General features: G+C 39.1%; 1 protein-coding gene across 4 annotated transcripts in view; it reads right to left on the reverse strand.

Annotated features, from left to right (window-relative positions):
• Positions 1-4,564: 4,564 nt before the first annotated feature.
• The window catches only part of SLC17A8 (solute carrier family 17 member 8), a 62,057-nt gene continuing 51,711 nt past the window's right edge, over positions 4,565-14,910 (reverse strand). For 2 of the 4 annotated variants that reach the window (XM_057741203.1, XM_057741204.1), the window contains 3 exons: positions 12,445-12,555; positions 7,809-7,936; positions 4,565-6,304 (listed from right to left, as the gene is read on the reverse strand). In XM_057741203.1, coding sequence (XP_057597186.1) covers positions 5,960-6,304; positions 7,809-7,936; positions 12,445-12,555 — 584 coding nt within the window. In that variant the 3' untranslated portion in view covers positions 4,565-5,959. Of the gene's footprint in view, positions 6,305-6,380; positions 6,779-7,808; positions 7,937-12,444; positions 12,556-14,910 lie in introns of those variants that run through there. The other 2 variants (XM_057741206.1, XM_057741205.1) reach the window with 2 other exon arrangements.

Consider the following 14,910-nt stretch of genomic DNA (forward strand, 5'->3'; position numbering starts at 1 on the left):
AGCTTCCCCAGGTGAAGTTACACAAAACAGCTTCCTTCTTTTTTCACTTGGTTCTGCTAAAGTCACTTTAAGACTAATGTATCCCCATTCAGCTCCCTAAATGTGATTTTCTCCTCCTTTCTTAGTCCTAGAAAGTTTATATGCTTTTTTATTCCTTTATTATAATCTCGGAAAGATATAACTACCTACATTAATCTGCCATGTTTAATCAGCCAACCTGAACATCACCTCCAGCATAATCTTCCTTAAACACATCAGATTTTGAATATATCCATTAAGCATCTAATTGGTGCAGGGCATATACTAAGCATCTGGATAGTGTTTGTGTTTCCATACCTGGGATGCCTGGGAGAAATTCAGTCCTCTGGCAACACCCCCACTCCAATCCCCCAACACACACACACACACACACACACACACACACACACACACACACACACACACACACACACACACACACACACACACGGCATTGGGTTCGGCCTTCCTATCTTACTATCTGGGTAGCCAAGAAAATAGGGAAAACACAGGGGTCTCTGATTCTTACATCCAGCAGTTGGTGAGAGGAGGGATCTCACCTGTTCATCTGGTTTTTCACCTGTCCCTGTACTGGGGTCTGGACTAAGCTACTAGAGCTCATTCCATTAGTTCGCTCACACCTTACTGAAATTACTGGGACCTTCTCCTGACTTTGAGAATTACCATTGTCCGGAATTTACTGCAGCCAGGAGAAGAGGTGGAAAACAGATTAAAAATTAAGAATTAAGATTAATATTTAATTGAGTTAAGAATAATATAATATTGTAAATCAATATACTTCAATTAAAAAAAGAATTGATTAAAATACAGCAATTAGAGTCTTGAGTCTGCTCTGAAACACCATTTATTTATTAATAAATACTTAGGAACACATAGCTGAACCTTCTTCATTGAGTTGCCATGAGAATTAAATGAGATCATGCATGGAAAAGGCTTAACGTGAGGCCTGGAAATAAAATCTAAAGGGAAGTTCAGCTTCTCCAGCTCTTCAAATTGGTCTATGTGGCTATTAATGCCAAGTTTGAATCAGGCCAGAATCTATCATACTCTAATGAATATCAGTTCTCAAAAAGATATCAATTTTTGTGGTTTCTCTTGGAAGGGGCCCAAATATCCCTTCCATACATGATTTGCTCCCTCAACTTAGTTCAGATCTCCCAGGGCTTCGCAGAGCAGAGTCATGGCATTTATGGCACTTGGGGTTAGGAGACTTTCAATCTGCCAAATGAGAATTCCTAAGACCCCTACCTAGTAGAGCGGAGTGGCAGATGTAATGAGTGCTCTCTCAGTAACCCACATGCTCCCCTTTATTCCCCAGCCACCACTGGAGTTAGTTTGGGGCTACTTGGCTAGTGTAGGTTAATAAACTAGGAGTGGAAATGACACTGTCATTTCACTGAGGCAGTGAAAAGCCAGTGTGCCTCCTTCTCCCTCCCCACCTCTCTTCCAGATAATATCAAAGCTTATAAAGAAGATGTGGGGGGGTTGTGTATACACACATACACACACACACACACAATGGAATACTACTCAGCCACAAAATAGAATGAAATAATGCCATATTCAGCAACATGGATGGACTTAGAGATTATCATACTAAGTGAAGTAAGTCAGACTGAGAAAGACAAATATTATATGATATAATTTATATGTGGAATCTAAAAAAATAATACAAATGAACTCATTTACAAAATAGAAACAGGCTCACTGACATAAAAAATAAACATATGGTTACCAAAGGGGAAAGGGGTTGAGGGAGGGATAAATTAGAAGCATGGGATTAACAGATGCACACTACTATATATAAAATAAATAAATAACGAGGATATATTGTATAGCACAGGGAACTATATTCAATATCTTGTAATAACTTATAATGGGAAAAAATCTGAAAAAGTATTTTTAAAAAAAAGAAAGCCTGTATGTTCCAAATGGTGAACTACAAAATTGTAAGTGGAGAAAAAATAAATCCTGTATACCTGGTTGACTGGAACAAGCCTCCGTCCACCCAATCCAACCCACACTCAACTAGTAACATAAGAGAAATAAACATTTGCTGAGATTTGGGGTTTAATTTATTACCATACTAACCCTAGGGAAATAAATCAGTTTTAGAGAACTTAGGAAGATAAAATTAAAAGGGACTTCAGCATCCATTAATGGCAGACTAGGTAATTCAGGCCATCTTCACAATAGAAAAGACAACAAAAAATTTTTAATGTCTGCTCAAAAGCATTGTTGTACTGGTATGACCGTGAAAAATTACCTGGCCACCATCTGGCCATCTGGGAGAAGATGAAGGTCCAGGGAAGTCAGCCTGACATTTGAAGCCACTTTTCTCCTGGGAAGCATTTGTTAATTATAACAAAGCCAGTATTTGATAGCTGAGTAGTTTGATAACCTGGTATAGAGACAAAAGTTTGACACTGGTGAAAACACAGTAGTGTGGGATGGGACCGTGAAGTGCTGTGTTCTAGGAACAAGGGTGAATTGAAAGAAAAAGAGCCTCCACACTGCCTGTAGCCCAGCTTCAAATCATCTGGGTGGCCCAGAATATCTCAGGCCTTTCAGTTGGATTAAAGAGATCCCAGACTGCTAATGCCTTCAGGTTCCTGGAAAAATCAAACAAAAATCATTTCTAGAGAGAAAAAATATATATATTATTTTAAGCCTAAAATCATTTCTACAAACAATTTTTCAAATACAATTTTGGATGTAATCAAAGAAAACCAGGCACAGACTGAGATAATGTGGATAAGAAACAGCAAAACCAATAGAAAATAGATACAGAATTACATGGTCTCCCGGTACTGGCACTGATCAGACTTTAAAATAATTATCTTCCTGTGTTCCAGGAAATAAAATACAGGATTGAAAATCTCAGCAGAGAACTGGAAATATATTTTTAAAGACATAGCAGAATTGAAAAAGAACCACTAAAAGTTCTAGAACTGAAAATACAATAACTGAAATTAAGAACACAATGGGTGGATTTTTACCAGACTAACCCTTGCTAAAGAGAGAAAGAAAGGACTTAAAAAATGAGTCAGAGGATCTTCAGAATAACAAAGACAGAGGCAAAGGCTGGAAAATACAGAGGAGATGGTCAGAGTCCTACCCACAATCCAGCATCCATTTAACTGGACTCTCGGAAAAAGCATACAGAGAGGAGGGAGCAAAAGCAGTATAGTAAGAGAGAATGGCTGAAAATTTTCCAAAACTGATGTAAGACATTGAGCCCCAGATTCAAAATAAAATTAATGGACTTGGCAGGGAAGAGAGAAAGGGCTACTTTTTTAAAAGTCAAAGATGACTCGAAGATTTTTAGCTCCAGCAAAAGGGTGATGTAATTAACTGAGATAAGAAACAGGGAAGGAAGAATAGGTTTGTTGGGCTCAGAAGGAGTCAGTGTGAAATAGAAATAGTAGATTCCAATTTTTACCTGTTGAGTTTAACACCCAGGCAGGGATAACAAATGTGTCATTATTTCTTGAATAATTACTACTTTTCTTGTTATGTTCATGTTCCAAAACTTTTATTCTTTAAAAAGGACCAAACTTTCTTATCTCAATAACCCAGCATCCTCAGGCCTCCTTCCCTTCTTGCCTCTAAGAGCTCATCTACGAATGGATATTTGCAGCAAAATGTACAATAACTTGCAAACTACATCTGCTTGATGTTCAAATGTAATTATTTGTTCCTTGCAACCTTCTCTAAACCCATGACAACCAAATAATGTGTTTTCTAGCTTTTAACACCATGATCCAGGACCCCATTTTTTAAAATACTATACGGGCAAGTGACAGGCACCCTGTCAAAGGTGCTTTGATTTATCGAAATGTGGAATTTCTACCTATGACACTGACTTCAAATGATGGAGTAAATACAACTTTGTGTCACAATCTACAATATTACCTTAAGGATTATCATGAGTTTTTAAAATAGTTATTTGACTTCATTAACAGAAGAAAAAATAAGATACTGGCTACCATAAGTTTCTCATTTTTTTTTTTTACTTAGAAAACAGCGCAACTTTCACAATAAATCCTGTGACTAATGGGTGAACATGACATAGCATGCTTTCTTTCAACTTAAAAGTTCCCCAACAGGTTAAAAGATGATACTGATGATGACTAATTATCACCATCGTTTATTTGAGCATTTTCCACATGCCAGGAATGGTTCAAAGGAACTTACATGGATTCACTCATTAAAGAGATTTAAAGATATATGATATAAATGATATACCAATGACATAAATAATACTATTTATGGAAAATCCGGCTTTTTTTTTTTTTCAAAATTATTTTTTACAAAATGCACTACAATTCTGCTGATACAATTAGGGACCAGAAATATATATATATATATATATATATATATATATATATATGAAATTAGGAGAAAAAAAAACACTTTACAATAACAAACTACAAGTATGAGTAGACCTATAATTTTTTCCGCAATATTATATTTTTCTCCTGAAAGTAGAAATAAAATTTTCAAAAACAATGAACAGGAAAATGATTTTATTTTCAAACAACCTTTAACATGCCAACATTAAGTTTTAAAATATCATTAAATTTTAAAATATATTTAGAGAGTATCCATGTTATTGCCTTATGCAAAGATTAATTTTTCAACACTATGGGTCTAGTTGTCCCAGATGTTTACATTTAGTATTTCACTGTTTAACTACTTCTATATTATTGTGGTTTCCCTGAATATCATTAGGAATACTTCAATCATAATTTTGTATAATTTAATCAAACTTCCTAATATCACCACCAGAAATGGCTAAAGACACACATTTTTTTCTTTTAAATAGAGGACTGTTCAAGAGAATTTTACCTAATAAAATGCATGAACCAGCTGCTTAAATTACTAAAGGTCTTAAAGATTTACAAGTATTTTGGGACATTATTTAACCACGTTCTTGATATTATGAAGGGTTGAAATTTACTTCTTCTCAGCCATTCTGACCACCAAATTCCTGGAAATTTGCTGTCTTGCTTAGCTTTTTATTTTTCTTTGTTTAACCTATTTGACTCTCTCATATAGTCTGTGGCCTTATTATTTTTTTAAAAAAACCTATGAATTCACAGAATCATTTGCCTCTTCAGACCCCTAGGACCCTAAATGTCTTTGAATCAAGCCCCTCATACAACATCTGAATGTTCTCAGCCACATCAACCCAAATGTTCTCTGTCCCCCATGCCTGCCAAAATAGGAATTATCCACATGACAACCCACTCCATTCTCAGTTTTCATTATTAAAAGTGTCTTCTCTCACCTGAAGTGGGAACTTCTTCTCCAAAACTGCCACCTACTTTGGACCCTACCAATCTCAGCACTGTCCCTGGCAGGATGACCCCGGGCAAGTCAAGCTCTTGTTGCTTTTTTTCCCCTTAGTTGCAAAATGGGGATAAGAAATGTATGTCACAGGGGTGTGGAGATTAAATGAGAATGTTATAATGTACCTGGCACAATACAGGGCCTTCGTAAGCAGCGGCCTTTGTGAGGAATAGGAAACCCTCCTCTGCATCGCTGCTCTCAGAAATGTAGTACCAACTATTGTTATCTCTCCTCCAGGCCAAATATCAACATTTCCTTCCATTTCGCTCTGAAAAACATGGTATTGTCTTTCTTATTTTTCTAGTCATTCTTTCCTGAATCAGTTTAGTTCTTAGAGAGAAGAGTCAACGGCCAACCAAAAAATTAGAGCCACCCATTTTGTCAACTTAGAGCAGGTTGTCATTGCAAGATAGTATTTCTCTTTTCCCTATTGCTGAGTAAATCTCCTTTCCCCACTCCCCCACATCCAGTGTACCTAGAGGTGACCCTCTGGTAACAGAAAGCAATAGGTATGGATACTTTCTGGTTCTAAAGTGAGGCGGAGCTGGAAGTGCCCCCTCAGACATTAGGATGTATCTGAGAAGTTTCCCTCTTCATTCTGGTAGGAGGTCAGCTCTTCCTCATCGAGGGTCACTCCTCTCTGTCCTCTCCATCCCTTCCTCTGCACCTCACGATTCTGGGTGGTGGCTCCATACGACATCCTCTTTTTGGGACTTGCAAAACTCTCCTGCTTGAGTTCTGTCTCCTCAGCTAACTCATCTTGGTCAATGATTCCGCACTTCTCCTCAGAGAGGTTCTCGGGGTCAGCCCACTCCTGCTTCTCTCCAGAAGCAAAGACCCCGTAGAAGATCACGCCACTGTAGTGCACCAGGGCAGCTATGAGGAACACGTTCTGCCATTCCTCACGGGTCTAAACAAGGAAACACAGTGCCAATTAATATTTTAACCAAAAACAGAAATTAACAGTATTTTCTGGAGGCCTCCACCGGCACAAAAGGACTTGGTCACCCCAAAGGCAATGCTGTGCTTCTCGGGAAGATATATAGCAAACGCATGCCCAGGACACAAATGGAATTTGAGTGTTTAATAAATGAAAGTTAAGACTACAATGAATAGGCATTTGTTTAATTTAGAAAAATACTTTACAAAATAAACATCCTGTAAAATCTTTGCTGCATCATTTCACAGCTCTTCGAAATACACAAATGAGGTTCCCACTTACGTAATAGGTTAAATTAAACTTTCTTTAGGTAAATTCATCCATCATTGTGAATATCAGAGGTCTCCCTCTGGCTTCTTTGGATACATGACAATTTGAGCCCAGAAAATGCTCAGTCTTGACTTTCAGTAGCTAATTTATAATCATATTTTCTGTGACAATATACTGTATTAAAAAAAATGGAAATTTGTTTAAAGTTAGGGGCTGACAGTATCTGAGATTTAATAATCATGTTACCAATCCTATCATGTCATAAACAGAGACAGAAAGCGTGGATCCTTTGCTTATAAAATCCCCAAAGCCCACCTTCCTTTTCTATCAAAAAGATATGAAAAGCTACCCCACACTTTTCCAAGAAGCTGGGAGAATTTCTGAAGTCATATTTGTAATAAGCAATCTAACAACAAAAAAATAGTTGGGTAAAAACTCCATAGTGTCAAAAAATTTTTATTTGCAGAAAGCAGCATCTAAAACCCTTTCAAAGGCAGAGATTAAGAAACCGTGTGGCCTGTGGCTGAACTCTGGATGGATCTGGGATCCTCCTGTAGCACCCACCCTAGTCTAAATACACAAAGGTTCAGTAACGACCTAGTGCCACACCTGGTTAGGTTCTTAAGAACGGTCATTAATGTCTTGTTTATTTGCTCCATAATAAGGAAGTAAAACTGCACTAATATTTTCATGCTGGAACATGCTAAATGGAAATGGGCTATAAAGTTTAATTACTTGGAATTATAAAACAATCAGGTAATTTGTTTATCCTGAGTTGACTGCCTCAGTTTCTTCTTTGTGTCTCTACAGTCTTTTTTTTTTTAAGTTTTTTATTAGTTATCTATTTTATACACATTAGTGTATATATGTCAATCCCAATCTCCCAGTTCATCCCACACAACCCCCCTCTAAACAGTCTTTATGATATTAGCACCTCCCTTCCACACGCGCGCACACACACACACACACCCCCCTTTTATTTCACAATTTAAGAAACATAGAACCAAACATCAGCCAACCCTGTTGCCATCAATAAACAATATATTTTAGAAGAAGAAGAAATAAAAAAAATATATAGACGTTCAAGTGACTCAGATAAGTCAAGGACATACACATTTACACAGGCTGGGGTGGTGCCTTGAGAGTTTGTGCAGTACTTCAGTCCCCTGATACTGTAACCCACAGCCCCAAAGGAAACCGTTACCTTGTGCTTGGTCATCGCGCCCACAATGAGGGGACAGACCATTCCAGAGAGGGTCCCCACTCCATTTGAGATCCCCATGAGGATGCTGGCATAGCGGGGGGCAATGTCCAAGTGGTTGACGTTAAAACCTACAGCAAAGCCGAACACCTCAAAATCAGACTCAAGAACAGAATTCCAAATATGTTTTGGAAAATACTTAGCTTTCCCCAGCTCTCATCAATCTATTTCCTCTGCGTATAACTAATGGATACCTTTATCGAAAGGGCTTGGTTGAAGATTGTCAGGCTGTATCTGCACGTAGCAGAAAACCATGCTGTGACTGATTAGCAATGGCTACCGTGGGCTCTCCATGGGGAGAATTATGGCAGCTGTACCTTCTAGGGTTAGAACCCCCAAATAACAGTGTTTGGGGCAATACTGAAAAGCCCAAAGCCTGGATCACACATTTACTGAGGGTAAACGATCACATAATCACATACAGTGTGATTAGAACCAAACCCTGCCTCATACCATCCTCCCTCCTTGCTCTCAACTCACTCTCTAAAGGCCACCCTACGTACGTCTGCCTTAGTGGTCACATGACATAATGGAAAGGAAGGTTTACACAAACGTTGGCAGAATCCTCTGCAATTTACAAAACACTTTCACATACATATTTGATTTGGAGTCTGTAAATCTGGATTCGAATCTTATTCCTACCTCTTAAACAAGACATTCTTAGGACTTTGTTTCCTCATCTCTAATTTGGGGTTAACATTACTACTTAACTCATAAAGATGCTGTGAGATGAGACTCAGGGGAAATACGTATGCGAGAGCTCTTGGCAGACAGCAAAGCTCTGGTAACTATCACGACTACCAGTACCAGTACTACTTCTGCTGTTGCTGCCACTGCTAAACACACCCCTCTCTTTGAGGTCTTCTATGTATAGATAACTCTGCTAGGAGTGGTAAAATAATAAATCACCAACACTTCACTATTAATCTGTTTATCAGGAGAAAAGAATGAGTGGAATGAAGGAGGAGTGAAGGCAGAGGAGGGATAAGACTTTGAAAGAGGAGGCATCAGGCACTGAGAACCAATTCTACCAGTAGAGCCCAGGGGTGCATTTTAGAGTCAGACAGATCTTAGATCTGGCAGCTTAATTGAGATGTAAACCTGGACAAAGGATTTAAACTTTCTGAACCTCAGCTTCTTCATCTATAAACTGAGATCATCAGTCATAAAATTGTTGTAAGAATTAAGTTAAATCATATACATTAATTACATAGGTACGTAGAGGTGAAAGCCAACATATCCGTTCTTTACATTTGGTTATCCATCTGCTTTGTTTACCAATATCCCCTGAGCTGGCAAAGTGTTTGGCACATAGTAGGCACTCAATAAATAATTGTTTAATTAATTACCAATTTGAGCTCTGAAATTACAGCAGGGGGTCGTAGGCTTTGTTTATTCATATTTTTACTTTCCTTGGTCTTGCTTTTTAATTCTCTATTTTGTTCAAAGAACCTGAAAATAGAATTTAAAAAAAAAAATTTTTTTTCTAATCTGGCACATTGGCTGGTTGTTTTTTTCCTACCTCCATTCAGAGAGAATTTCTGGAATAAACATACCTTCTCTTTCAGATCAAAGTGGCAGAAAATCAGAATATAAAATAGCTGCAAGATTAATTAATCTTACTGTTGATTTGAATGCGATAAACACTATTAGAAAAGAACCCAGAGATATGGAGTGATTAATATGATTAGCAAGTATTATATTCTGATACAAAGCCCAGGCATCTGCATTCAGCTAAAGATAATATCAGAAAAGCCTTTTGGGTTTCTAGCTGCCCAATCCTGGTGTTTTGGGGAAAAATCATTGATAAACTGAGGTACTGATAGTTTTTTTTGAAGCAGACATACCAAGTAAATTGCACACAAGTTGGGAGAGTCAGTCTTCTCTACATAGGACATTTTCTAAAACAGGCATCACCCATCGCTTGTATCTTTTTAATCTCACCTGTCTCAGCTCTCTTGTCCATAATCAGTTCCTAAGCTGAGCAAGTCTTCCCTGGCCTCCCTATTAACTCCTTATAAAGTTGGCAGATAGCAGATTCTAAGGAATCATCATCCCCATGGCCATAATCCCTCCCATAGTCTCACTGTTGGATCAGATAAACCCTCATTCCAATCCTAATCACTTAATTTACCTGGGTACTTAGGTCACCTTTCCAAGCCTCAGTATCCTCACTAGTAAAATGAACATAGCAATAACCTTTTCATCGGGGTGCTACAGAGATTAAATGAGATCATATCTTAAAAGTGGCCAGTGTGGAGTAAGTTCTGAAAAAAAAAGTGGCATCTGCTATGATTTGGGCTATTGGATTTCCCTCTTTCTGACTGAGGCTTAATTGGCAATCTGGCAATTGACAATATGAGCCTGACTGTTTCAATATCTCTGGGGACAGGATATGAATTTCTCTTGCATCACAGGGCTATCAAAGGAAGGTGTTCCTTAATATCCTACTGGAAATAAGCCATTACTGCTCTATCCTTGCTACTCAAAGTGTGGACTATTGATCTGCGGCATCAACATCACTGGGGAACTTCTTAGAAATGCAAGGATGAGATTTTTTTTAGAAGACACTAGTCTGTCATCTTCTCAGTCTGCTGGCTTTCAGAATAAAGGCGTATTCCTCACCTCAAAAAAAAAAAAAAAAATGCAGGCGCTCAGGCCCCACTCTGGACCTGCGAAATCAGGATCTGCATTTTGCAAGATTTGTATGCACATTAAATTTTGAGAAGCACTGGATTAGACTGAATAATACTTGAACAACAATAGCGAATATTTATTAATTGGCTTATGCATCTGGTACTGGGCTAAGATCGTCAAATGTTTTATTTCCACTAGAATGTAAATTTTATGAGGATAGACTCTTTGATTTTTTTTTCACTGCAATATCCCCAGTACCAAGAACAGTGTGTAAAAGTGTCTTGGGAAGTGTGAGTGAATAAATGAATGATCTCAGTTCACTGCAATCTCCCAACAGCCCTGTGAAGTAGCCATTACATCTCTCTAATCTCTAGATGAGGAAACTGAGCCTCGAGGATGTAAATAACTTAGCTTTTTTTTTCTTTTGTAAATAGTTAAGTAGTAAGGAGGGCCCTTAAACCCAGGTCTCTGCATCCCCAAACCCAAGTTGTTAGCAAGCTAGTTTTAGTGCAGACATTTTTTTCCTAATTTAACTATTCATCAACTCTGTTTACAGTTGACCCTTAAACAAAGCAGGTTTGAGCTGCACAGGTCCACTTACAGGCAGATTTGTTTTTCACTAGTAAATACTACAGGACTACAGGATCTGTGGCTGACTGAATCCTCAGATGCTAAATCGAGGACACAGCAAAACCCAGGATGCAGAGGAACATCGTATACAGAGGGCCGACTACAGGTTATAGGCAGATTTTTGACTGTGTGGGGGGGTCAGCATCACTAATTCCCACACTGTTTAAGGGTCAACTGTATTTTGATAAGATCAAGCCCTGTTTTAGGGTAGTTTTGACCAGATATTCCATGTTTTTCTGTTCTGGGTTGTTACAACCCTGTTTGATCCTTAAGACAGCCCAGAATCGTGGAAAGAACACAGGCATGAAGCCAGGCAGGACTGCACCTTAGTTCATCCTTCACCACCAGTTGTGTGATAATAGGAAAGTCCCCCAATTTTTCTGAGTTTTAAGGTACTCCTCAGGAAAATAATGGTGATGTCATTTGCTTCACAGTGTTGTCAGATAGATGCACATATATGTGAAGGGTTCCATAAGTGACACTTTTTAGTATTACAATATGTTTTCAAAGTTAGAAAAAAAAAAAAAATTGTTTACTTTTTCACCCAGTTTTGCATAGGGAGCTTCTGAAGTCTGTAAGACATGACATGCTAGCACTGTGACCTCTCACACGGTAGGCTGGCTTCTGCTCCTGTAAAATGGGAAGACTGATACCCCTAGGGTGGCTGTGAGAATTAGAAGGATTAATACACAGAGTAGGCTTTGAACAGCACAGAGTTTGTGCCTGATCAGTGTTAGCTCTCATCATCACCATTGTTATCATTCTTGCTTTAGCCTGTTTAGAAAGTCACATCACCTCTCTGGACCTGCATTTCCTTGCTTGGAAAATGAAAGCCACAGAGTAGACAAAAGTATAAAGAACAGTTCCATCCTTAAAAAGTTCTGATTCTGTGACTATACATCAAATGACTACATCATTTGACTTTTGAGTTAATATTAGCAGTTCTCCAGTAGGAGGTGAGATCAAAAAGGTCACAAGAGCATCTGTTAGGCAGGGTGACCTGATGCTGAAGTACAATGGAGCCACTTTGCCCAGAGACACAGCTCTACCCATGCCTCAGAGGGGAAGGCTGCATGTTGTTTTTTTCCAAGATGGAAAACCTAGGGACAGTTCCAGCTTGACTAGGCTGCTAAGCCCTGTCCAGAGTGACCTTACAAAATCACCCCTTCTAGATGAAAGTCTCTAGCCAATGGCCCTGATCCTTGGGAATGGCCTGGCTACCAAAGGCAGATGCTACAATATCCTTTCCTCCCTTCCTCCCAAGTCTTGCTGGATCTATGGAAAAGATTTGGAAATGCAAAGGACACTTTACCTGAAATAGCAAAACCACTAAATCCTACGGCAAGCACCAGAAAGGAGATAGCCACCCCTTTGGTATGGGAAAAGCCAACCACGAGGAGTAAGGTTGCCTCCATGCCAAAACCTGCAAATGGAAACAGCAGGGGTAAAATGTCATTTTCATGTCAGTCAGCCCAAGTTCATGAATTTATCAAATGAGAATCTATTTCTATTGCCATGGACTCAAGTTTTTAGTACATACATTCTGGCACAATATTTACAATCTTATTGGGGTGGTACTTGACTACATGACTGTGCTAATATCACTCAGGTGCTCTGTGAGCCTTCCAAGATTTTCATGGTGTACCTTGAACACTGAATGGTACCGGGAGGTGCAATGATGCCCGTGGGATTAGGGATGTTTATTATCAGTTGTTCATGGGTAGTTTTCCCTGCCATTTCTAAATACTAAAACCATCAATGATCCTCCTTCGATTACACAAGTGATGGTTTCTCACAGAGAAATGAAATAAAAATAAATTTAAAAAATAAAATGAAATTATTATTGCCAAAAGTGACTAGAAAGCTGCAGTGAATATTTGAAACAAAAAGCAGAGCCTCACCACTTGTAAAGCATAAGGCAAAATTATTCCCTTTCAGAAGTCTACCAAACTCTCAGGCGTCTTTATAAAGCTACAAGATATTTGCACGGAAGATACAGCAGGACAAAAGTACTTTCTGTTCCTTTCATTCAGAATAAGTGAGTCCAGCACAGTAAAAAAGGGTAAGGAAATTATGAAGATTGTCCTTCTCATCAACACACACACACGTTCAGCTGATAGCAAAAAAAAGATGATATAAATACCATTTCCAAGGACATGAAGTACCCTGGGAGGTAGAAGATAATGAATTGATGCTTCATACTGGGCACCGTCTGCTCATTCTAGACATTGCTGTACAATTGTCTCTCTCTTTTTTTTAAGATTTATTTTATTATTTATTTTTTATTTTTGGCTGTGTTTGATCTTCATTGTTGCACACAGGCTTTCTCTAGTTGCAGCGAGCAGGGGCTACTTTTCATTGTGGTGTGTGGGTTTCTCATTGCAGTGGCTTCTCTTCTTGTGGAGCAGAAGCTCTAGGTACATGGGCTTCAGTAGTTGTAGTGTGTGAGCTCAGTAGTTGCAGCTAGCGGGCTCTAGAGCACAGGCTCAGTAGTTGTGGCGTATGGGCTTAGCTGCTCCATGGCATGTGGTATCTTCCCGGACCAGGGATCAGATCTGTGTCCCCTGCACTGGCAGGAGGATTCTTAACCACTGCACCACCAGGGAAGCCCTACAATTGCCTTTTGAGTTACCTCAAAGACAGCATGCCCAAATGAAGTCTCTGCCCCCCTATTTTTCACTCCTAAACTAAGAAAGCAAACCACCACCATACCCTTTCTTCTTCTCTAAATTAGTCTTCTATTCACCTATGTTTAGAACCCAGACTTTGTCAGACAGACCTGGGTTTGGATTCCACCTCAAAATCACTAATTGTGTGATCTTGGACAAGTCACTTCACCTCTTAGACTCCTCATCCCCTCCAAATGGAACTTGTGATACAGCCTTAGAGCACTGGAAGATTAAATGAAACTGGGTCTCTAGGTGTAAAGCATGATCACAGGCCACAGGCACAGCTCAGCAAATGGTAACCAAAAGTCCAACGCAGAAATCTCAGACTCATCTTGGACTTCTTTCTCTTCCTGAGCTTTCTTACAAGAATCCATGGGTTTGGCCTCAGAAATATCTGTCAAATCCAACCTCTGCTTTCCCCTCCTTAGTTCTGGGTGCCACCACCTCTCACCTGGACAACTTCAATAACCTCTTCAGCTCTCTTCCCCTGTCTTCTTCCTCTGATCCATTCTCTAGACCATTATCTTTCTAAACCACAAACCTGATCAGTTGCCCTTTTGCTTAAAACCCTTGTCAGTAGTTCCACATTATGAGGACAGTGTTTACAGTAAATCCCTCCTGCTGTTCCAGTTTCATCTTCTGTCACCCTCACCTCCTTGCTCACTACCCATAGCCCATGGAAAGCCCTCTGTTGTCACACAGATGTATCTGCTGTTTCCTGATCACAACACTGTCTTGTGCCCATAATGTATTTCCACAGGCTGTTCCTTCACCTGCAGTACTCTTCTCCCACCACTTACTTCTCTTTTCTGGAGAAATCTTACTATTCCTTAAAGTCCAGCTCAGATATTTCTTCATCTAGGCAGCTTTCCTGACAACACTGCCCCTCACCCACCGGTGGAGCTGACATCTCCTTCTTACTCATTTCATAGAACTTTTCAACATTGCCCTGTGGTTTTTCATTTGTGTTTCTGCCTCCTCCACAAAACTGTGATATTATCTAGGGAAGGTACCATGTATATAGCACAGAGCCTGCCGAGTATGTAGTGGAAACGATAAATAATGCTTGAAGAATTAATGCAAAGGAAAGAAAGGAAAATCAAGATAAT

This window comes from Hippopotamus amphibius, chromosome 7 (genome assembly GCF_030028045.1).
Source record: "Hippopotamus amphibius kiboko isolate mHipAmp2 chromosome 7, mHipAmp2.hap2, whole genome shotgun sequence".
NCBI lineage: Eukaryota > Metazoa > Chordata > Mammalia > Artiodactyla > Hippopotamidae > Hippopotamus > Hippopotamus amphibius.